Source organism: Monodelphis domestica, chromosome 4, assembly GCF_027887165.1.
Source record: "Monodelphis domestica isolate mMonDom1 chromosome 4, mMonDom1.pri, whole genome shotgun sequence".
NCBI lineage: Eukaryota > Metazoa > Chordata > Mammalia > Didelphimorphia > Didelphidae > Monodelphis > Monodelphis domestica.
The window spans coordinates 344,246,103-344,271,510 of record NC_077230.1 but is presented as its reverse complement, the minus strand read 5'-3'; the positions used below and the strand labels follow the sequence as shown (position 1 = coordinate 344,271,510).

At 43.8% G+C, this 25,408-nt stretch overlaps 1 protein-coding gene and 1 long non-coding RNA gene across 18 annotated transcripts in view; one reads left to right on the top strand and one right to left on the bottom strand.

Annotated features, from left to right (window-relative positions):
• The window catches only part of ARRB1 (arrestin beta 1), a 141,858-nt gene that overhangs the window by 107,154 nt on the left and 9,296 nt on the right, over positions 1–25,408 (bottom strand). For 3 of the 17 annotated variants that reach the window (XM_056794969.1, XM_056794970.1, XM_056794972.1), the window contains exon 2: positions 19,169–19,481. The exons of 13 other annotated variants lie outside the window; for them this stretch is intronic. In XM_056794969.1, coding sequence (XP_056650947.1) covers positions 19,169–19,212 — 44 coding nt within the window. In that variant the 5' untranslated portion in view covers positions 19,213–19,481. Of the gene's footprint in view, positions 1–15,845; positions 15,986–16,072; positions 16,165–19,168; positions 19,482–25,408 lie in introns of those variants that run through there. One more of the 17 variants, XM_056794968.1, reaches the window with a different exon arrangement.
• On the top strand, positions 16,239–25,176 carry LOC107649029 (uncharacterized). The gene is made up of 3 exons (XR_008911435.1): positions 16,239–16,393; positions 21,199–21,254; positions 24,454–25,176. It is a non-coding gene; the product is annotated as an uncharacterized LOC107649029 (long non-coding RNA).

Sequence of the window (25,408 nt, the reverse complement as noted above, 5' to 3'; positions counted from 1 at the left end):
CGCTAAATAACACACACTTTTAGAAGAGAGTCCTGGGGGCAGCCAGATGGCTCAGTGGATAGAGATCAGAGGTCCTAGGTTCAAAATCTGACCTCAAACACTTCCTAGCTGTTTGACCCTGGACAAATCACTTAGCCCCCACTGCCCAGCCCTTACTGTTCTGCCTTGCAACCTATACACAGAAACGATTCTAAAAAGGAAGGTAAGGAGTTTGTTTTTGTTTTTAAAGAAGAGATTCTGCCCCAGGAGTAAGACATCTGAGGACCCTTGGAATCCAAATCCTAAAATGCCATAAAATTCTAAGATTCCTAAAAGCAGAGCTCCCACCTTTGAGAAGCAGAGGGGGGCCAAACATGAGGCTAACAGTGAATGAATGACTGAAATGAAAATAAATGATGGCCTGCTTTCCCAGATCACCACAGGAGGAGAAGGGGAGGAGGGGCCTTTGAAGCCTGAAATCCAAACTCAAAAGCTGTGGCCTCATTATGATGGACTCCCTGGGGTGACCCAACTGGCATCCCAAAGAACAATTCAAAGATCCTGGGAGCCTTTCAGTAGGGCTCCCTCAGCCCTGTGCTGAGTCTCAGAGGGTTTAAGATCTAGAGGGAGTTGGGGCCACCATCCCTAATAACTATTATTAATGGGGCAGCTGGGTGGCTCAGAGGATAGAGTCAGACCTAGGAACAGAAGATCCTGGGTTCAAATGTGACCTCACGCACTTCCTAACTATGTGACCCTGGAAAGTCACTTTCTTTACTGCTCGTCTGCCTTGTAACTGTATCGATTTTAAGACAGAAAGTAAAGATTTTTTTAAAACTTATTAATAATCACAATAATGATAGGGATACAGGATGAAATCTAGGCACTGTAAAAATAAACCTATCAAAATGCATTCATTAAGCACCCACTATATGTGCCAGGCACTACACAAAGCCCTGGGGATACAAAGAGAGGTAAAAGACAATCCCTACCCTCAAGGAGATCCCAAGTCAAATGGGGAAACAACTATGTACAAATAAGAGTTACAGAAGAAAAACTGGAGATAATCAACCAAGAAAGTATACTAGCGTTAAGGGGATCAGAAAAGGTTTCTTTCAGAGCACAGGATTCTAGCTGGGGCTTAGAGGAAGCCAGGAGACAGATATGAGGAAGGGAAAAGTTTCAAGAATGGGAGATAGCTGATGAAAATGCCCAGAATCAGGAGATTGTGAATACTGTTCAAGGAATATCAAGGAAGCTATTTTCCCTGGATCACAGAGTTAATAGAAGTTTATAAGATGTAAAGAAAAGCAGCTGGTACAGTGGAAAGAGTGCCAAGTCTGAAGTCAGGAAGATTCATCTTCCTGACTTCAAATATGGCCTCAGACACTTCCAACCTGTGTGACTCTAGGTAAGTCACTGAACCCTGTTTGCCTCAGTTTCTTTATCTGCAAAATGAGCTGGAGAAGAAAATGGCAAACCATTCCAATATCTTTTGCCAAGGAAACTCCAAAGGGGGCCATGAAACTGAACAACAACTGAACAACAAAAATGTCAGAAATATATAAAGACAGGAAAGGACTCACAATGCTCAGGGGCTTAATTTAAGGTTTGCAAAAAGAACCTTATTGCAGGGTTACAGGTTCATTGTACAAGTTATTATTGGGAATAATAATTGTTATCCCATTTTACTGGAAGAAAACTGAGTTTCAGAAAGGTGAAATGTACTAATCACTCAGGGTCACTCAGATGATCAGCAGAACCATGATTCAGATCTAGGCCTTCTCAAGTCTGACCTCTTTGCTAAACAGAGAAAATTTTGGCCCAAATTCATCTAGTACATTCGGGAACCCAGAGGGTAAAAGGGTCATCAGCTCCATTCAGAGTGTATTTCTGTCCGGAGCCTAGCAGATTGTAGAGATAGTTGAGGCAGAGAATGGATTAGCATTCATTCCCACAGCTCTTCTTTTTCCAGGTCTAGGATCCCTCCTCCTCAAAGACTAAGAGACCCTCTCTTCCCTTATCTTTCCAGGTCTCTTTTTTTTTTTTTTGGTCTCACATTTGACTTCAAGTCTCCCCCAGGTGGCCCACAGTGACCACACTACATTCATTTCTCCTCCTCTCCCATCTGTGCCCTCCACTTCTAACAAATTTTATCTGGTATTTCAGAAATGCATTCACAATCATAGTCTGGAAGGGACTTTAGAACATAGATTGTCACATGTAAAACCCAGTAGAATTGCACATCGTCTAAGGGAGGGGGTAGGAAGAGGGGAGGGAAAGAACATGATTCCTGAAACTGTGGGAAAATGCTCTAAATTAACTCATTAAATAAAATTTTCCAAAAAAAAAATTTTTTTTTAACTTTTTTTTCAAAAAAGAACATATATTGTCAGAGCTCTGTGGAGCCTGAGAACACAGAATGTTAAAAATGGAAAGGACATTAGAACACAGACTGTTAAAGCTGAGAATATAGAATACCAAAGCTAGAACTTGGAATAGAGAAGGAACCTTAAAACACAAAATACAGAATGTTGAATCTGGAAAGGCCCTTAAAGATTCCCTAAATTTTTTTTCATTTTATAAATGTTTATTACTATACTTTATTTATTAAAACATTTTATTTATTAATTATGATATCTAACATAATTTTATTTTGTTTTATTAATATATTGAAGATAATTATGTCCTAATTTATTTATTTACTTTATTATGATTTATATGTTTAATTTATTCATAATCATATCATTCACATTGCTACAGAATTTAATTTAAAGCTCACACAGTAGGTCTCAATAAATGTTCATTGACTTAATGTGCTGATTTCCTACAGGGAAATTCCACAGCTCCCTTCCTTCCTAGCAATATTTGAAATTCTCCTCTTTCCGCCCACTGACTTCACAGTATGTACCCCAATTTCTTTTTTTTTTTAATTTTAAACCCTTACCTTCTGTCTTGGATTCAATACTGTGTATTGGCTCCAAGGCAGAAGAGTGGTAAGGGCTAGGCAATGGGGGTCAAGTGTGTACCCCAGTTTCTCAAACCTTCGCCTCCAGTTTCCAAGGAGAAATTAGATCCAGCGGATTCTAACCTCTACAATATCCATTCAGTCCTTTCCTGGCCACATGGATGTGCAAGCTCTTATCACTTCTCAGTGGGGTTATTATAATACAGCCTCCAAACAGGTCTTTCTGACTTCTGGGCCTTCCCCTCTCCGGATTTGTCCAACAACAAGCTACGGTCATCAATCAATCAACAAGTCTGTCTTTATTGAGGATCTAGGGTGCGTCAGACACAGTGCTAGGCAGCAGGTTGCCAAGACAAAAAAAAAATGAAACAAGGCCTGCCCATGAGGAAAGCCATATAATCTAGCTTGGGGGGGGGGGGGGTTAGGCACACTTAAAGTCATACAAAATAAACTCAAGATCGTTGGGGAGTGAGAAGGCCGCCAGCCACTGCAAGGCGCAGGAAAGGCTCCCAGAGAAACTGACCAGGGAGTTGCGTGTTTAAAGGAAACACGGGATTCCTGGTAAGAAGGACAGGAGGAACAGCTGGCACAGAGAGGCTCAGTTAGTCAGCCAGTCAATAAACATTTATTAAAAGCACCTCCTGGGGCAGCAAGGTGACTCAGGGGATGGAGAGCCAAGCCTGGCCTGAGACCCTTCCTAGACAGGCGACCCTGGGCACGTCACTTCACCCCAGTGACCTAGCCCTTCCTGCTCTTCTGCCTTGAAACTATTAGTATGGAGTCTAAGTAGGATGTTAAGGGTTTTGTTGTTTTTAAAAGCACAAGTGCTTGCTGGGCTTGTACCCCAAAGAGATAATGGACAAAAAGACTTGTACAAAAATATTCATAGCTGCGCTCTTTGTGGTGGCCAAAAATTGGAAAATGAGGGGATGCCCTTCAATTGGGGAATGGCTGAACAAATTGTGGTATATGTTGGTGATGGAATACTATTGTGCTAAAAGGAATAATAATGTGGAGAAGTTCCATGGAGACTGGAACAACCTCCAGGAAGTAATGCAGAGCGAGAGGAGCAGAACCAGGAAAACATTGTACACAGAGACTGATACATTGTGGTACAATCGAAGGTGATGGACTTCTCCATTAGTATCAATGCAATCCCTGAACAATCTGCAGGGATCTAAAAAAAAAAACACTACCCACAAGCAGAGGATAAACTGTGGGAGTAAAAACACCGCTGAAAAGCAACTGCTTGACTACAGGGTTGGAGGAGATAAGACTGAGGAGAGACTCTAAATGAACACTATAATGCAAACTCCAACAACAGGGAAATGGGTTTGAGTCAAGAACACATGTGACAACCAGTGGAATCATGCGTCGGCTATGGGAGAGGGAAAGGCGGGGGGGGGGGGGGGGGGGGAGGGGAGGAAAACAATCTTTGTTTCCAGTGAATAATGTATGAAAACGACCAAATAAAATAATATTTAAAAAAAAAAAAAAAAGCACAAGTGCTTGGGATACAAAGAGAAGTAAAAGCGGATCCCTGCTCTCGAGGAGCTCGGTCTAACGGGGGGCAACAGTGTGCAACCAATGCACAAACCAGATATAAACTGGAAATGCAAGAGGTCTAGTGCTAGAAACTGAAAAAGGACAATTTGGCCAGCTTGAGTCATAATAATGATGACGGTGGTGATTAGATAAACTTTAATAGCCCTTCAAGGTTTGCAGAGGCTTCACATATATTTACATTTGATCCTCACTATAAACTAAATGAGGTGGCAGCTCCTATAATCCCCATTTTACAGATAGGGCTATAAGTGTACACATGTGACAAATCCAGGACCACATAGGATTGGAACTCACGTCTTCTTGAGCAGGATAGAGTGCTGGACCTGAAGTCAGAAAGATTCATCTTCATGAGTTCAAATCCCGTCAAGCTGTGTAACCTTAGGCAAGTCACTGAACCTTGTTTGCCTCAGTTTCCTCATCTGTAAAATAAGCTGGAGAAGGAAATGACAAACCACTCCAAGGCCCCTAAAAGGGTCACTAGACACAACTGAACTTCCTAAGTCGCAGGTGAGTTCTATGCCTACCTACCTAGCTGCCATCTTTCTCCATGAACCATTATATCATCACTCTTCTCCTCAAAAACCTTCATTGGCTCCTTCCTGCCCAATTCCTTCTCCTTCTCCCACATTCCTAGTCTTCAGAGGACCGATGCCCCCTCCCAGGATGCTGGGATGGTTTGCATTTTTAATAAAAATTCTCACTTGTCTGAAAAACAAAAGACCAAAAACTTACTGCCAGGGACTACGAAGGGGCAAACTCCTGATCCGGCCCTTCCAAACCCTCCCCAATGTGGACTCCATCTGTCTTTCCAGTTTTATTTCTCCAGATTCACAGGCCATCTCCTAAATGCATCCCCTCCTCTTTCTGATGACCCGGATCAAATCTGGCTTTCCGACATAGAGTTCATAGAACGTGGGAGCTCGGAGGAACCTTAATGACTATCCAGTCCCATCCCAAAGAGGAAGAGGACCACCGAGAGGCCAGCGGAAGGACCCCCCATCCCCAGCCGAGGATGGAGCGGTGTCTTCTAAGCCCTGGTCCAGGCGCCTCCTAAAGGTCTGTGGGATTAAATGAGAGGGTCAAGGAGCCTATCTCGCTGCCTCAGGACAAAAGTATCAGTGTGGATCCCAATTTGGGTTCTAATCAGCCCCAGAGAGCCTGCCAGCCAGTCCAAAGTTAAACCACTAATTACTTTCCATTCCAAAGACTATTTCAACAGCTTCCTGTCATCCCCAAGGCCAGGAAGGAAGCCCAACTGTGTGTGTGACTCCAGCGGTCCTCTTTTAGGATCAGCTGTTCAAGACTCACTTCCTCCAGGAAGCCTTCCTCGGCTGCCCACACCCAGTGTTTACCTCGTTATTTACTCTGGGCCCCAGGAAAGGGCTCCAAACTTGTTTCCAAGTCTCACGTTTCTGCTTACCAGCGGGCATGGCACTCTCCAGGGGCAAAGGCTGTGCCTGCTCAGACTGGGGGCAAAATGGGATGGCAGCTCTGCTGTGCTGGTCTTGGGGTCAGATCAGGTCTGGGTTCCAATCCCACCTTAGATACTTCCTAGCAGTGACAAGTCATTTTATCTTCTTTAGGTCTCGGTTTCCTATTCTGTAAAGTGAGAGGTACCGGGTGGGTTCTACTATCCCTTCCCATTCTAAATTTCTCATCCTCAGGGCTCGGGACCAGCTTCTATTTCCCCCCACCCCAGCTCAGTTTGGAGTCTGCCTGCCTCTCTTTGCCTTCCTGTCTGAGACGGAGCCTGGATTCGCTGAGGTGGGTGGAAGAACTCAGGCGGGATCCCCAGGGGGAAGCTCTGAGCTAAAACCGGCAAATCCACTTTGGAACAAGGTGGGTGCAGAGACAAATTGTCGTTGTTGTTTGCGCCTAGAGACTGGCCTTCTCCCCCTCCTCCCCACTGGGCAAAGTGGAATCAAATCGGAGAAACGCCCTCGGCTCTCTCTGGGAGATGGGGAGGCTGAATCACTGGGAGCCCAAAGCTGCTGGACCTGGTGCCAGGTAACCCGATAACGTGTCCTTTCAGCACACAAAAAACTCCTACCCAGAGAATGGCAGAGCCGGGAGGGGCCCAAGACCCGGAATGTTCTCAGAACACAGAGTATCCAAACACGAAATGACAGGACGGGAGGAAATCGTAGAACGCAGAACACCAAATGCCAGAACTAGAAAGGCTCTTAGAACACAAACTACTGCAACGGGGGCAGAATGTGAGGACTAGAGGAACCTCGAAAGAAGAAAAATACTTGCTAGCACTTTGGGGCTACCATGATCATGCCCATTTTACAGCAGAGACAACTGAATCTAACAAGTTAAGTGATTTGTCCTGAGATCACACAACCACGATGTTTCTGAGGTCTTCTGGATCTTAAGCCCAGCCTTTTATCCACTACACCACCTTGCTGCTTCTCACAGAGAACTTATGACGGGAAGAGGGTTAGAATGCCAAGTTTAGAAGGTCAGAGCTAGGAGGAGCCTTAAAACAGAACAGAGAATGGCAACACTGGAAGGGTCTTTAGAACAGAGAAAGTCAGAGCTAGAAGGAGCCTTAAAACAGAACAGAGAATGGCAACACTGGAAGGGTCTTTAGAACAGAGAAAGTCAGAGCTAGAAGGAGCCTTAAAACAGAACAGAGAATGCAACACTGGAAGGGTCTTTAGAACAGAGAAAGTCAGAGCTAGAAGGAGCCTTAAAACAGAACAGAGAATGCAACACTGGAAGGGTCTTTAGAACAGAGAAGGTCAGAGCTAGAAGGAGCCTTAAAACAGAACAGAGAATGGCAACACTGGAAGGGTCTTTAGAACAGAGAAAGTCAGAGCTAGAAGGAGTCTTAAAACAGAACAGAGAATGGCAACACTGGAAGGGTCTTTAGAACAGAGAAAGTCAGAGCTAGAAGGAGTCTTAAAACAGAACAGAGAATGGCAACACTGGAAGGGTCTTTAGAACAGAGAAAGTCAGAGCTAGAAGGAGCCTTAAAACAGAACAGAGAACAGAGAATGCAACACTGGAAGGGTCTTTAGAACAGAGAAAGTCAGAGCTAGGAGTTTTAAGACAGAACAGAGAATGGCAACACTGGAAGGGTCTTTAGAACAGAGAAAGTCAGAGCTAGAAGGAGCCTTAAAACAGAACAGAGAATGGCAACACTGGAAGGGCTGAAACAGAGAACAGAGAACAGAGAGTGTTGGAGCAGAAAGGAACCTTAGAACAGATTGCTGGGACTAGAATGGATCTTAGGACATAGACTGTCAAGGCTGGGAGGGCCCTGGAAGGACCTTTAGCACAGAGTCTTAGAGCCAGATTGGGTTATAGAGAACACAGTGTCCAGCCCCTTCACTTTAGAGATGAGGAAAGAGAGGAGAAAGGAAGAAGCACGGTGTACATGATTACATATGCTGTTAGCACTAGGGTCTTCCAACGATGGTGTCATTAAATTGTCTGTTTCAGCTAGAAGAGTCAGGAAAGGCTTCATGATGGGAATGGGACCCCATTTTATACTCTGCTGCCATTACTAATGTTGCTGATGCCCTTGTCAGAATGGGTCTGCACACCTATGCTGGTGGGTGCCCAAAAGGTCAGCTCCCAGTGAATGTCTTTGAAATGGAGGATCCCCAAATCTGGGATGATTCAGTCACTGAATATTCTTTGAAGGGAAAGAAAAGTGGGGTAAAGAATAAGCACTTATTAAGCACCTACTAAGTACCAGGCACTGTGCTAAGCACTTTATAAATTTTATCTCATTTGACCTTAAGGTAGGGACTATTATTATCACTATTTTACAGCTAAGGAAACTGAGGCAGATAAAGGTTATGTCACCTGCCTAGGGGTCACACAGTTAATAGGTGACTTTCAGGCTGGATTTGAGCTCAGGTTTTCCTTCCTCCAGATGTGGTACTCTATCTACTAAGCCTCAGAGGCAAGCATCAATGTCAGTAGAATGGGCAGAGGCATAACTAAGAATTTTTAAATCTAAGACAAAGCAGTTCAAGAGAATAGGTAGGGACATGCCAGAGGGCCAGAGAAAGGAGTGGCCTGGACCTCACTCCTGAGAGGGCATGGAAACTGAAAGGAAATTTTGCCATGGAGGATCAAGCAAGGTACAGGAAGGAAACATGCCCCACTAGGTCTGGGCACCCAAGAGGAAAATCCCACTCACCTCATGCTAGTTATGCTTCTCCAACCATGACTTAGCCCAGAGACAATCAGTTAAATTTAGGGGGACAAATTTTCATTCTTGTTCAGTCATGTCCACTTCTTCCTGACCCCACAGCCCATGGGGTTTTCTTGGCAAAGACACCAGAGTGATTTGCCATTTCCTTCTCCAGAGGATTAAGGCAGACAGAAGTGACAGGGTTACACAGCTAATAAGTGTCTGAGGCAGGATTTGAACTTGCACCTTCTTGACTCCAGGCCTAGCGCTCTCTCCACTAATTCAACTCCATCTAAACTACCTCAGATTTATCAGAAGATGAGAGAACGGGAATTGAAGACAATGATTCTAAAAACCTTTCCAAGGTAGTGGAGACAGTGAGAATCTGGGGACCTGGATTCCAGTCGTGGATCTACCACTAAGTGCTGTGTGACCTTGGGCAAGTGACTTCCCCCTCTGGGCCTCTGTAAAATGAGAGAGATGGTTTCTAAGGTGATTGCCATCTTGTATATTCTTAAGATCCCTTCTGGCTCATTCTCGGCTGTCAGATTTCCTTCCAACCTAGGACAGTCTTTAATTTTATGATTCTCTCTCCAAGAGGTTCTGGTAACTGAGAAAAACGCTGGGAGCCTGTAGACAATTTAATGCAGACCATGGTCTATTTCCTCTAATGAGAATTCTGTTTTACAGCCACACAAAGACCTGTTCTTAGGGTGCTTGGGGGCCCAGCAGAACACAGATGCTGCTCAATAGGAAAGAGCCTTCCCTCTCCCTCAGCCCTGCAGGGGATGGGAAGTCTGAGAGAATACGTTCTGCCTCAACATTTTCAGGACTGCAAGGAGGCGTCCCCAGCCCCACTGGGGCCCCGAGACCCCTGCAAGCTAACAAGAACCTAGCCAACAGATTAAAGAGGAAGAGAGAGGAGAGACTCTCCCAGGCCAAAAATCTTGGGAGGGGTGGGGGGAGAAGAAGTAAGAAGTCTTGGCTTGTCCGAGTTGAGTTATTCCTCCCTTTCTCTCAGCAACAAGGGACAGACCCTGGGAGGCAGAGAAGAGGGGCTCCCTTCTCCTTCTCTCTCCCCAGGACTGCTAAGAAGCCAGCTATGTGCCCACCAGTCCCACACACCATCACTACTCCAGGCCTGAATGCCCTTGACTATGGGGCTGCCATCTCCCTGGGTAGCTCTCTGCCTGGGCTTGGGAATGGGGAACTGGCTGTTGTTTTCCAACTGTGTGAACCAGCAGCCGGTCAGCTTCCCTGGCAAGGCCCCAAGGTTCTGAGATCCACACCCTCCGGGCCAGAGCTGAACCTTGGGGATGGGGTGGAGGAGGAGGGCTATCCATGTCCCCAGCTCCCCTTAAAGAGACATTTCAACCCCCAAGCTAACAAATGAATCACCATTTCCACCTCCATTCTCCACTCCCTGCGCTTCCATTTCCTTCCTGGCTGCTGCTTTTCCAGTTTCTCTCTCCACCAATAACCCAAAATCCTCTTTAGAGCTAGGAAGAGATCTGAGAGATGATCTGGTCCAAACCTTTAATTTACAGAAGAGCCTAAGAGACAAGGGAAGTGTCCAAGGTGGTGACAAGCAATGAGGAAATTCAATCTCCAGTTCCAATGAGAAATCCAGTGCTCATTTCACTAGTGCATAGGGGGGAGTTGTGACTTCTTCTGACTTAGAATCCATACTAGGGATTGATTCCAAGGCAAGAAGAGCAGCAAGGGCTTAGGCAATAGGAGTCAAGTGACTTGTCCAGGGTCCCACAGCCAGGAAGTATATGAGGCCCAATATGAACCCAACACCTCCCATCTCTGATGCTCTATCCACGGAGCCACCGAGTTGCCCCCATAACTTACTTCTAACAAATAAGTTACTTCTGGTGAGATGTTTTCTCATCTTTCTGCCTCCCAATTCCAGTCTCTCTTTTAACAACTTACAGAATAATTTTCCTAATGCATTGATCTCTATTAGGAACTTTTCAGTTGAAGTACCTTGGTTGGATCTCTGTTACCTTCAACTCTTCAGGCTGGCATTCAATGCCTTTCACAATCTAACTCCAATTTAAAAGCATCTAGAGGCAGCCCCAAGTGATTCAGAGACCACCAGGTGGCACAGTGATTAGAGTGCAGGACTCTACAAGTCAAGAATGTCAGAGTTCAAATCCAAACTCGACACCAATTATGTGATCCAAGAGCAAGTCATTTTAACCTTTAACCTAACAACATTTAAACTCTGCCTCAATTTCCTCATCTGAAAAATGAAAATAATAATAGCACAGTGAGGATTAAAAGAGATAATATTTGTACAATGTTTTACAAACCTTCAAAATATTGTTACATTCTTACATATATGTATTATTATTCATCGTACAATCTTCATTCCAACCAAACTGGGTTCCCAGGTGCTCCATTATCTCACCTTGCTACCTCCCACTTCTGTACATTAGCATAGTACTCTGCCATGCCTGGAACACACTGTGCTTGACACCACGCCTTTTTCTAACTTCCATCCCTTCTCTCTAGGTGCCATCTTGTCCAGGAGCTCTTCCATGTTCACTCCATCTAAAAGAGATTCTTCCCACCCTAAATCTTTCATCTGTCTCTAACACTTCTCATTCTCATGCCTCATGCTATTGGGGCGTATAGAGATGTATGTGTCTGTGTATGTGGTATCTCCCCCTTTAGAATATAAACTTCTCAAGGAGTTGATTTCCTTTCATCTTCCAAACTCCAGTGCCAATTGTCCTTTTAATTGAACAGACTATAATCTGGCCCTGGGTCTGCTAATTCAACATGTGAGAGGGAGAAAATAGGGCACAGAGGAAAAAGAGAAGCAGAGATAGAGAAAGACCTAGGTGGGACAAATCCATGAGTGCACTGGACTGGGAATGCCCATCTCAACCCTTGCAACTATCCTGTCTTGTGAGCATGGGTTAAGTCCTTTACCTGTCTGGGGAACCAAGCAATTTTCAGTAAAATCAGGTAGTTAGAGGGCACAGCAGGCACTAAGAACTGGGGTGGGAAGCTGATGAAGAAAGAATCCAGAGAGGCTTCATATTCTGGGTGGAGCCTGTAAGGATTCTAAGAATCTTCTTTGCTAGCCATCCCAAGGGCCTTTCCAGCTCTGATGTCCCCTGTTTCTTGTTCTATGGTCATTTCTAGCTTGGGCATTCTCTGTTCTCTGTTCTAAGGTTTCTCTCAGCTCTAAAGTCCTCTCTTCTAAGGGCCCTTCCAGCACTGCCCACTCTATGACATTCAAGTAAACATAGATGAGGATGAAAGATGCAGCATTGTTCCCTCCCTAGTTCAAGGAGCCCTGGGTCTAAAGTCTTGGATGTTTGGGAAATCCATGGGGATATTCATGCCTGTTATCTTCACCTCAGATTAACCTTTGTATTTAGGAATGCAGGACTCCAGCCAGATTAGCTTTAAGTGAACCCAGCCCTCCCACACCTTCCTCAATGCTGGGAATGTTGGGAGCCTAGCTAGCCTTGCCCAGCTCTCCTCCAACCTCTCTTCTCCCCCCCCCCTCCCTTTCCCACTCTTTCAGCCACAGAATGTCAGAGCTGGAAGAGACCTTAGAAGCCAACTAACTTAATTCTTCCTGATAAAGAGGAGGAAACTGAAATTCAGAAAAGATAAATGGTTTTCCCAGAATCAGAGAGCAAGTAGTTTCAATGCTGAGACTAGAACTCAGATCTAATGACTTCCAGCCCAATGGTTTTCTTTCTACTACATTTCTTTGTTTGGCCCACCCTATTGCTGCCCCTCCACAATCTCTGCCCCTTGTCTTCTCCATAATCCCTTCAAAAATCTGAATTTCTGGTTCTGCCTCCATCTGTCTCTAATTCCCACTCATATCTTCCTTTTCTTTCTCATGGGTGGTCTAATTATTGGGTAGCATAATTAGCTGATTATACCCAGGGTCTGCTGGTTCTTGTTTTTAGGAGCCTCTCATTTGAGACCTCAGGTTACAAAAAGTTAGAGTTGGAAGGAAAATTAGAGAGCATAGAGCCCAACCCCTTGATTTATAGCTGAAAAAACTGAGGCCCACAGAGGGAAGTGACTTGCCAAGGTCCATCAGTCAACAAGTGGAAGATCCGGATTCAAATAAAGGCAAATTTCCAGAATCCTTTCAACTATTGGCTTTGGACTTAGTAAGAATTTCAACATTTTGAGTTAGAAAGACAGAAACCTTACCTGCGTGAGGAATATGGAGGAAAACTAAAAACTAAAGAAATGATTATAGAATTAGAAAATGTCCAACCACTGCTCAAAGTCTGTTCTCTATAATATTCCCCAACATGAAAGACATTCCACCTCCCATTTGAGCCTTTGCACAAATTGCTCATGATACAATCTCTCCTGTTTCATAGATGCCCTAGTTCTCCAAATGCACTGTCACTCACTCACATTCACTCTCTCTCATTATTTGTGTAACTTTTTTGACCACGTACTGGATAGAATGCCATGCTTGGAGTCAGGAAGACCCATTTTCCTGAGTTCAAATCTAGCTTAGATACTTACTAGCTGTGTGACCCTGGGCAAATCATTTAAGCCTGTTTACCTCAGTTTTCCCAGCTTTAAAATGAGCTGGAGAAGAAAATGGCCAAGCATTCCAGTATTTTTGCCAACAAAACCCTAAATAGGGTCACAATGCTAGACACAACTGAAAAATGATTGAACAACAAAAAACGCCCTTGAAGAAACTATTTTATTTTGTCACTGAATGCTTAGCACTTAGCTTAGTGCCTTGTATTTAGTAATTGATAAATAAATGGTTGGTAAATGAATGAACTCATTATTCCTATTCCCTCATTTCCACTGTAGGCAGCTCTAATTGTTACAAGTTTTGCTATATATGGAATTCCAATCTCTTTCCCTGTGACTTCCACCCACAACTCCTACTTCTGCCCTGTAGGCTCACCCAGCACAAGTTTAATAATGCCTCTTCCACAGAACAGCCTTTCACATATTTGTAAAGACAGAAATCACGTCTCTTAAATCTCCAGAATAAATATTCCCATTCCTTCAACTTCCTATGGCATTGAGCTCCACTTCCTTCACCATCTCCATTGCACTCCTTAGAATACACTAGTTTGTCAATGTCCTAATTAAAATGAGGTATCCAGAACTGAACACGCTACTAAAAATGGTCTGCTAGAAGCAGAAGACAACAAGTGTATATCTCACATATTAGTTTGGCAGTCACATAGCACTATGGTTCTTTTTTTTTTTTAAACCCTTACCTTCCATCTTAGAATTAATACTGTGTGTTGGTTCCAAAGCAGAAGAGAGGTAAGGTCTAGGCAATAAGGGTGGTGATTTGTCCAAGGTCACACAGCTAGGAAGTGTCTGAGGCCACATTTGAACCCAAGACATCCCATCTCTAGGCTTGCTTCTCAATCTACTAAGCTAACTAGCTGCCTCTATTATTGGTTCATATTGGCCTTACAACATTCTAAAACCCCTGGTCTTTTTCATATATAATTCCACAGCCATGCCACCCAATTGCCATTTTTGTACCAAAATGCCAAGATTTTATTTTATTCCTATTAAATGTCATATTAGAAAAATATTGCCCACCATTCTAGATAACTTGTACCTTGGCTCTCACTCATCATATTAATTATCTCCCCAGCTTGGTATAATCTAAAAATTTGATCATTATGACATCTAAGCTTTCATCCAAGTCATTGATAAAACGGAATGATATAAGGCCAAGTATAGAGCCCAATGACTCCTACCTTCCTTCTCCAGGTTGGCATGACTCTATAAATACTATTCTTTGTGTCTGGTCATTTGTCCAGTTCCTGAACCCTCTTAATTATATAGTCATCTAGCCTACATCTTTTCTGATTCACAGAGATAACCTGAGAGCAAAAATGCAGATATTCTATGGACACAGAATTCTCTCTGTCACAGAAAAACAAAAAGGAAATTAACTTAGTCTTCTGGCATGCCTTATGCTTGATGAACCCATGATGGTTCTTAGTGATCACCATTTCCTCACGAGAAAGAAGAAAAAAACCCCTTACCTTCTATCTTAGAATCAATACTAAATATAGTGCCCACCATATGTCAGGCACTGTGCTAAGCTGTTTGCAAATATTATCTCATTTGGAATTCACAACCACCCTGAGAAATGGGTGCTTTAAGAATTTCCATTTTACAATTGAAGAAAATAAGGCAGACAAATGAAGTCACCTGCCCAGCATCATACACTTGGTAAAATCTGAGGTTAGATTTTATTGTGGTTCTTCCCAACTCCGGGCCCAGTGCTCTAAGGTTCTTAACCTGGAGTCTATGGAGAGATTTCAGAAGGTCTATGGACTTGAATGGGGGAGGAGGGAAATTACATCATTATTTTCACCAACAGCTCTAAATGAAGTTTAGCATTTCTTTCAATGATGAATTTTTCAAAAGACATTATTTTGAAGAGGGCTCCACAGGCTTCACTAGACTGCCACAAAGAATATTAAGAATATTCTACAGCTAAAAGAAAGATAAATTGTTATGAAACACCCAAAAAAAGTCAGACAAGAAACTAAGGAAGCAGTTTAGTAGCTAAATGGGACACAAGAGGTTTAGGGAGGGAGAGGGAGAGAGTGAGTGTCTTTCATTTAACCCTGGGTATTCTTAATATTCTTCATAGCAAGTCTATTGAAGGCTATGGACTCCTCTTCAAAATAATGGTTTTTTTTAAATTCATTATTAAAAGAAAATTTACTCATATACATGCACAAATCATCATCATCATCATCATCCAGCTATGGTGAACCTATGGCACATGTGCCAAAAATGGACACAGAGTCCTCTCTTTGGGCATGCCTGCAGTCACCCACCAGAGCCAGAGGGGCTTGGAGCAGAGCTGTTCTCACCCTCACCCTCTCCATGCACCTAAGGACATTCCTCCCTTCCCCCACTCCTCTGCCCAGCAGTGCTTCCTTCATTCCTGTCTAGAGTTGGGGTGGAGCACAGCACTCAATCTTGGAGGGACAGGAGTGGGGCCTGACACTCTGTCTCTAAAAGGTTCACCATCACTGTAATAATCTATTACTAGAAGCTAGGACTCTTGCTCTTCCTCTTCCCAGATCACACTCTTTTCTCTAAACAAAGCCAAACACTAACCTCTTTCTCCTTCCCCTAAAGTGAATTCATCTTATTTAATTGCATAACCTCGAGAATGAAGTCCAAGATGCAAGTCTTTGTGTAAATAGGTCTCGGGGGTCCATGAGCAAGCGTGGTGGAGAGGCAGGGGAAGCATGTAACAGAGAGCACTGAGCTTCAAGTAAGGAGCCCTGAGTTCAGGTCACTTCCTAGGGACAAAGGCAGTGTGACAGGTTAGAAAATAAGCTGCATTTGGAGGCAACTGAGCTGGTATCAAATCTCCAACCTTCTACTACCTGGGTGGCCTTAAATAAGTCACATCCTTCCTCCTCAAGTTTTAGTTTCTACCTTGGAATAATGAAGCCTTAGCTGACTGATCTAAGGTCATTTCCATCAGGCATTCTCTGATTGTGACATCTGAATGCCTTAATGATGGGCTCCTGTCTGACCTGGTGTCCTGGCCCTGGCCCTGGTCCTGACTGACACCAGTCCCAATGGGAACTCAGTGATTCCTCGGATCTGGTCCCCCTCCTCATACCCAGTCACATGAGGCCATCTGTCTGGCACCCAGTGTTCTCTGGAAAAGAACAAAAAGTTTCTCTGGAGTAGGACAGAGGGTAAGGAAAACCCAGGAGGAGAGAAGGCAGCTGTTCCCTGGGAGATGACCCCAAGGCAGAGCTTTCTGGGGAGGAGGGAGCAGAAATAACAGAGTCCAACTGTTCTCATTTTGAAAGTGTTTAAAAGTCCAATGGCCTCTAACCAGAGCAACATGGGCAGAGATCTGTCCTGAGAAATGGAGGAGAAAGAAGCCTGGAGGTATGGCCTCTGTCCTCAGGGAACCCCTGACAAGGGGGAAGGGGGAGGGGGGCCCAGCCCCCCACCTTTAGGAAGTCTCTAAGGGGAAAGAGTGGCCCTTGTCTTCTGGGAGATCCTGGTCTGAGGGGGTCATGGAACCCTGCCTCCCTCCTCCCCAAAGATAAGGTGGAAGACAGACAAAAGAAGAGTTACAAATTAATAATGAGCAAACTGAGTTCATGAGAGCCAGGCAGCCGGCCAACCCAGAAGCTCTACAGCAGTCCGATTAATTGGAGAAGGCCTCAAACACACAAATATGCCAAACTGAGAAATCCAGGGTCCCCAAATGGCTCTTCTCTTGGAAAATGAAGCTGGGTTACGAGGCCCAAGAACTGCAAAGACCCATTGATCCCAAAGCCCAAAGGCATGTTGGGAAATCACTTAAATCCCTCTCCATCGACCATCCCCTTTCTCTAAACCAGAAAACCTTCAAGCTGTCATCAGCTAACTCCTTTCTCCTCCAGATCTCCAGGAAAGGAGCCTCCCCAGCTACCCCCAGCAGCTTACTCTAAGGGTGGCAGGGTGGAGAAGGCCTTGGGCTGGAAGTGAGTAGATCTGGGTTTGGACCTTGGTTCTGGCATTTGCTAACTGAGTACTCTGGGGCAAATGACCAGCCCTCCGGGTTTGGGGTTCCTCATCTAAATGATCTTTAACATTGTGGGCTGCTGTCTCAGCACCCTAACTGAGGAAGTCCTCACTCCTCACTCCTCCCTTCTCTGGCAGAAGGTAATGATGCAGTGGAAAGAGCCTTGCCCTGTGAGTCACAAGAGCGGAGTTCAAAGCTTGGCTCTGACACTAACCCAATGTGGACTTGGAGCGAGCAACTTCCCTTTCTAGGCCTTATCTCCCACTTCTGCAAAATGAAGGCTTGCCACTGGGTGACATCTATTTTTTACTTCTAAAGTCTATGATCTCTTGGGGCAACTAGGTGGCTCGGGGGATAGAACACCAGGACTAGAATCAGGAGGTCCTAGGTTCAAAACCAGCCTCAGACTCTTTCTAGCTGTAGGATCCTGGGCAAGTCACTTAACCCCCATTGACTAGCCCTCGATTTTCTGCTTTAGAATTAACAATTAGTATTGACTTTAAGACAAATGGTAAGGGTTTAAAGAAAAAAAAATTTTTAATGTTAAGTCTATGATCTCATCCTCTGAGTAATATCAACACTAAAAACCAGAGGATTCTCCAGTCTCTAGGGTTCTCTCCAGCTCTGAAGTTCTTGAGAACCTCCGAGTCAGTTTCTATGAGGTGTTTTAGGACTCCCCTCATAGACCAGGCCCAGATCATACCCCCAAGGAGCCCTCAAGATAGGCCCTGGGTCAGACTCAACCTGAGATAACTTCATCCTCAAGCTCTTTCCTCCTTTGTCCAAGAAGTGTCAACTGACAAAAGAAAATGCCCAGGATCATGAGGAGTGGAGAGGACAGGAAAGGACAGGACAGGAGAGGACAGGATGGGACAGGACAGGAGAGGACAGGAGAAGACAGGACAGGACAGGTCAGGTCAGGTCAGGAGAGGAGAAAAGAGGACAGGAGAGAACAGAAGAGGACAGGATGGGACAGGACAAGACAGGAGAGGACAGAAGAGGATAGGAGAGGACAGGATGGGACAGAAGAGGATAGGAAAGGACAGGAGAGTGCAGGACAGGAGAGGACAGGATGGGCCAGGACAGAAGAGGATAGGAGAAGACAGGACAGGATAGGTCAGGTCAGGTCAGGAGAGAAGAGGAGAAGAGAGGACAGGAGAGAACAGAAGAGGACAGGATAGGACAAAACAGGATGGGACAGGACAAGACAGGAGAGGACAGAAGAGGATAGGAGAGGACAGGATGGGACAGAAGAGGATAGGAAAGGGCAGGAGAGTGCAGGACAGGAGAGGACAGGATGGGCCAGGACAGAAGAGGATAGGAGAAGACAGGACAGGATAGGTCAGGTCAGGTCAGGAGAGAAGAGGAGAAGAGAGGACAGGAGAGAACAGAAGAGGACAGGATAGGACAAAACAGGATGGGACAGGACAAGACAGGAGAGGACAGAAGAGGATAGGAGAGAACAGGATGGGACAGAAGAGGATAGAAGAGGACAGGACAGAAGAGGAAAGGACAGTACAGAAGAGGACAAGAGAGGACAGGACAGGGAAGGGGAAGAGAGGAGAGAGGAGGGGAAGGAAGGGGACAGAAAACTATTTAGAGACACAGAAATGAAGAAATGGAGATGTAGACAGAAATAAGGAAAAAGAAATAAACAATGACAGAGCAAGACACTTGAAGTTCAACATAAACCAACAGCATGACATAGCAGCCACCAGGCTAATATAATCCTGGGTCCAGATTCCAGGAATAACAAGGTCAGAGTCCTGCTATCTTCTGTCCTGGTTAGACCACATCTGTGTTCAGTCCTTGGGGCCACTCTTTAGGAGTGATGCTGATAAGCTGGATAGCATCCAAAGGAGGGTGACATAGGATCATAAGATTATACCATGGGAATAATCAATTGAAGAAGCTGGGGTGTTAAGCCTAGAGAGAAAAAAAACAGACTTACAAGGAAGCATGAGAGCTGTTTTCAAGAACTTGAAAAGCTGCCATGAAGGATTAGATTTGTTCTGCTTGGACTCAGAGGACATAACTAGGAGCAATGGGCAGGAGTTAGGAAGAAAGGGATTGAAGATGCTTGAAGAAAGAGTTTCCCAACAATTGGAGCTGTCCCAGTGTGGACTGGGCTTCCCTCAGAGGTGGGGGCTCCTCTCTCATTAGGGGTCTTCAGAGCATTGGGTGACTTGGGGATATCTTGGGGGATTCTTGTTCAACTGCGGGCGAACTGGATGGTCGATGAGGTCCCTTCCAATACTGAGATTCTGTGAGAAAAAAGAGGCAGGAAGACGGAGACTAAAATAAATGTTCAGCAAGAGAAAAACAGAAAGAATAAAGATGGAAATAACCAGAAAGAAAAATGAAGAGATTAAAAACAAGGGGAAATAACGCAGCACCTTCACTGTACCCTAGCAGTCAGATAAGCCTTGTTGCCCTTTTTCTGACTCCTAAATATGGCATAAACCACCCCCACAAGGTCAATTCTTTGACAAGAGGGAAACTTGTTTGTTTAAGTACTGGTTGCTTAGTTGGAGTGACCCGTTGCCCTGGCACAGATGATGAAGCCCAGAAAGGCAACTGGGATGCGGGGGTGAAATCAGAGAACCTGGGTTGGAATTCCTTTCCTGCCACCTAATACCTATGTGACCTTGGACCAGTCCCTTTGCTTCTCCTTCCAACAGATGAGTTTTCTCATCTATAAATTTACTTCCTCATTTCTTGTACCCACTCGTTTCTCTCTACCCATTTGGCCACTCTCCTAGTTGAGGTACCTCTTGCCTAGATTCATCTCAACCTTTTCCAAGTCAGTCAACAAACAGTTATGGAGGACTTCCTAGATGTCAATCAGGGCACCAAATCCTGGGCATACAAAGAAAGGAGAAAAATAGCCACTCTTCAAAAGCATCTATTTTTGTGAGGAAACAACATGTAAATCTCCAGATCCGTGCCACATATATTGAGAGTATAAGAAGATAATCTCAGAGAGGGAAGGAGTTGCTGCTGGGGAAAGGAGAAAAGGACTCTGGTGGGAGGGGGGAATGTGAGTGGGCTAGTTCCTGAAGGAGGGAGGTGAAGGCAAAGAGGGAAAGAAATCTAGACATCAGGGACAACTGGAGCCAAGGCATAGGGAGAGAAGACAGAGGGCTGCAAATAGATTGTGCTAAAAGAAATGATGAGTTTGGTGTTGAGCATCAATTGGGGAATGGCTGAACAAATTATGGGTGATGGAGATGGAATGCTATTGTGCTATAAGGAATGATGAACAGGGTGATTTCAGAAAGAGCTGGAAAGACCTGCATGAACGGATGCAGAGTGAAATAAGCAGAACCAGGAGAACATTGTACACAGCAGCAGCAGTATTGTGGCATGATCAAATGTGACAGACTTAGCTACTCTCAGCAATAACAGTGACCCAGGACAAGTCTGAGGGACTTATGAAAAAGGATGCTCTCCACCTCCAAAGAAAGAACTGTTGGAGTCAGAATGTGGATCAAAGAATATGATTTTTTCACTTTAATTGATTAGGGTTTTTATTTTGGGGTTTGGGTTTTATATAATTATTCTCTTATAAAAATGAACAATATAGAAATATGTTTGGAATGATAATACTTGCATAACCTGCCACCTCAGGGAAGGGAGGGACAGAGACAATGAGGATCATATAACTTCAGAAAAGTTATGTGGAGGGGGCAGCTGGGTGGCTCAGTGGATTGAGAGCCAGGCCTAGAGATGGGAGGTCCCAGGTTCAAATCTGGTCTCAGACACTTCCCAGCTGTATGATCCTGGGTAAGTCACTTAACCCCCATGGCCTAGTCCTTATCACTCTTCTACCTTGAAACCAATACATGGTATTGATTTCAAGATGGAAGGTATGGGTTTAAAAAAAAAATGGATGTGGAAATTTGTTATTACATATAATTGGTAAAAACAAAATATCTTTATAATTTAAAAATAACAAAAAATTTTTAAATCTTTTAACAGTGAGCTGGCTGATTTCAGGGAAACTTGGAAAGACAAAAGAAGTAATGCAAAGTGAAGTAAGCAGAAGCAGTAGAATGTTGGGCATGGTAAAGCAATATTATATGACAAATAACTGTGAATGACCTAACTATTCTCAGCAATACGATCCCAAAGACTCAGGATGGAAAATACTATCCATCTCTTGAGAAAAAACTCTAAGAGTCTGAATACAAACCAAAATATACTATATTTCCCTTTCATTCTTTCCTCTTTTTTTCTTCAAAAATTCCACAAAATGACTAATATGGAAAAATGTTTTACATTATTGCACATGGAAAATCTATGCTGGATTGTTTACCATCTCAGGGAGAAGGCAAGAGAGAGGGAGAGAATTTGGAACTCAAAGTTTTTCAAAAATTAATGTTAATTTTTTTAATTTTTTAATTGAGGAAATTTTTTAATTGAGGAAAAAATACAATATTATTTTTTAAAAAGAAGTAGTAGTCCATGTAGGCCAGTGGTGCCTTATCACCCACATTGTGGCCAAAGTGACTTTTCCTACCTAAGACACAAGTCTGACCCTGTCACTCCCCTGCTCAAATCAAGTCCAATGGCTCCCTATTTCCTTTCAGGTCAAATGCAAGCTCCTCTCTCTGGTATTTAAAACCCTTCACAACCTGGTTCTAACCACTCTTTCCAGGCTGATCATATATTTCTCCCCTTCAAGGCTTCACCACTCAGACAAACTGGCCTTTTTTGCTCTTGCTTCCATATCTTGTCTCCATGTCTTTGCACAAGGCCATCAAACTTGGCAAAAGACCTTTCCTGTTTCCCCCTGGTTGCTAGTGCTTCCCACTCAAAATTGCTTTGTATCTTTTTAGAATAGAGATTTTTCTCTACTTCCAGATAAGCTGTTGATATTCTAACAGAATGCAGAGAGAGAGAGACAGCTTTGGGTTTAAAAAAAATTTTTTTTTTTATTCTCAGGGCTCAGCGCAGTGCCTGGCACATAGTAGGCACTTAATAAATACCAGTTGGGAAACTGATTAATAAATTAATTGATCATAGGGCCCTGTGCTGGGTGATTCAGGAAAGACAAGGAGAACACCTCCAATTATCCTATCCATAGCTTTATTGTGATGTTGCACTGTGGGCAGATGGAGAGTGGGGATCATTTTTTTACCTTTCTTCAGATCCCCAGAGCTTAGCACAGCACCTAGCACAAAGCAGGTGCTTCATAAAAAGCCTGTTGATTTGCCTTGACCTTTGTGACCTCTGACAAGTCATCAGATCTCTGTGGGCCTTTGTGAAGATGCATAGAATGGCCTAAATAATAAATAACCTCTAAATCACAAGATTAAAGTTTTCGAGGTGGAAGGATCTGTCTAATCCAAGCCTCCCATTTTACAGGTAAAGAAATAAAGCCCGGGGGCAGCTGGGTAGCTCAGTGTATTGAGAGCCAAGCCTAGAGATGGGAGGTCCTAGGTTCAAATCTGGCCTCAGACATTTCCCAGCTGTGTGACCCTGGGCAAGTCACTTGACCCCCATTGCCTAGCCCTTACCACTCTTCTGCCTTGGAGCCAATACACAGTATTGACTCTAAGACAGAAGGTAAGGGTTTAAAAAAGAAAAAAAAAAGAAAAGAAAAAAGAAATAAGGCCCAAAGATGGCACATGACTTGGCTAATAAGTCACTATGTGTCCAACGTTGGACAATAAGTGGCAGGATTAGAACTAGAACCCCCCATCCTCCGATTCTAAATCCAGGGCACTTTCCAATCTACCAGAGTTACTATCAAATGTTGTGGCCCTCTCTGGATCTGGACAAGACAAAGGAATAGTTCCTGACCCACCACTGATTCAACCAGCAAGACTGTAAGTGGAGATGTAAAATCTAGTTCACTGCTGAGCCATTCCTTCTACTTTTACACCCTTATAATTTGGAAATTCTAAAATGCTATTCTTTATTCCTAAAGAAAAAGGGGGGGAAAAGAAAAAAATTTAAAAATCAAATCAGTTTTATTACATGTTAAAAAAAGAATTTGGAAGTTCTTTCTTACGTCTGATCTGTATATTTCTTGGTTTGATCTTGAAGGAAGACTCTGCCCACTTAAAGGGATAAGCACTGTTCCCTGGGACTGACCAACTCTCTGTCATCTAGCCATCAAAAATCTCTTCAAGGGGGATGGATGGAAAGCCAAGCCTAGAGATGGGGAGGTCCTGGGTTCAAATCTAGCCTCAGACACTTCCTTGCTATTTGACCCTGGTCAAGTCACTTGACCCCCCATTGCCTAGCCCTTACCACTCTTCTGTCTTGGAACCAATACACAGTATTCTAAGATGGAAGGCAAAGATTTTTTTTTTTAATATCTTTTCAACCCTTATTTCCCATTTCCCCCCACACTCACACTCATATCCCTTCTCATTCTACCATTCACTTAATGGCGAATACCATATTCATGGTATAGAAAATTGGCTTTCCTACTCACTCACTGAAAGGAAAACTTGGGTAAGTAACAATCAGAGACTCAGTGTCCTCCTCTTTGTACTAAACCAGGGAGGTCCCTTCTAACACCAAAACGGAATTTGTCTATGATTCTTCCCCAGAAGTATTCTCTATGGCTCATTCCAACCTCAGGCATGCAATCCATGTTGCTTTCTCAACTAATTCAACCTCTACTAATGCAAATCCTACCCATCCTTCAAGTTCCAGACCAGCCCGACCTCCTCCAGGCCCTTACCAATCTAAACTCCTTTTCTGGATGTCCAAAGAACTTAGACAATTAGCTCCTTACTAAGAGTCTTTAGAAATTTTAGTTTTGTTTTTTAGAAATTTAATTTCCAAATTTTGCAAGGTGATTTCTATATATATTAGTTCCTTTGGGCCTTAAAACAATCCTCAGGAGTGGATACTGCTGGCATTGTTATCTGTAGAATAAAAAAAAAAACAAAAACAACAACTCAGGTCTTAGTGAGGTTTAAATGACACTGACTATTCTAAGTGCTAGAGGCAAGAATTGAACCAAAGTCTCCCAACCTCCAAACCTGTGACTCTATTTACTTTCTCATGTGCCTCTCCTATTCTATGACATCTTATTCAAGCCCTTAGCATGGGGCCTAGCCCATAATAGTAGGCATTTAATAAATGTTTGTTGACTGACAGATGTTTATTATTTATTCTTCACTTGTCTGCACTCATCAATTTAACACTTCATTTTACTGATATCTAAAGTTGTTTATATAAATACACCTGTCTCTCATTTTCTAATTGTTTCAGATGTGTCTGTCTTATATGCCTAATTGGATTATCGAATCAGAGGATCTGCAAACCTTAAGTCATAGAATGTTCAGATCGGAGAAGCAGAGATTCTCAGAGGGAAAATATCTCAGAATCCCAACCTAGAAAGACATCTCTGAGGTCATCTAGGCCCTGCCTAATGGGATGGCCAGAAATCTGTGGTGCCTGGGAGCTCATCACGCAAGGCCACGTGTGACAACTGACGGTTAGGAGGTTGTTCCTTATATTGACCTCAGGTTGGCCTCCCTGTAAAGTCCCTAACTTTCCATAGTCCTTCTTTCTAAAGTGACCCTAAAACGTAGACTCTAAGCGATCACCCTGGTGCAGATAGCAATAATAGGGAAATGGGTCTTGATCAATGACACATGCAAAACCCAGTGCAATTGCGTGTCAGTTACAGGGGGGAGGGGGGAGGGGAGGGAAGGAACATGAATCATGGAACCATGGAAAAATGTCCTAAATTAATTAAATAAACAAAATGTTTCGAACAAACAAAAAAAATCAAGTCACCCTAAACTAATTTTACTCCTTCTTTCTCATGACAAGCCTTTAGAGGCTTGAAGACATTGTCTAGAAGCTGTCCCATACTCCCCAAGTCTCCAAGCTCTATATCCCCGTTTCCATGAGCTGGGGATGACATACTAAAGCAGCCTATTACAGTGGGAGGAGCACTGATCTTACAGGCAAGGGACCTCATTTCAAATCCTGGCTCCACTTTTTGTGTGACCTTGGGGGAGTCCCAACCCCTCTGGGACTCAAGTTCCTTCTCTGTAAAATGGAAATAATAACACATATACCTACATCACAGGGTTGTAAAGAATTTATGTTAGGAAGCTTAAAGGTTCATAGAAATCTGACCTAATGTTGTGACTTCAGTTAGATCAAACTGGGCACAATCTAGCGTGTCCAGGCCCCTCCTACAAGGTGACACAGT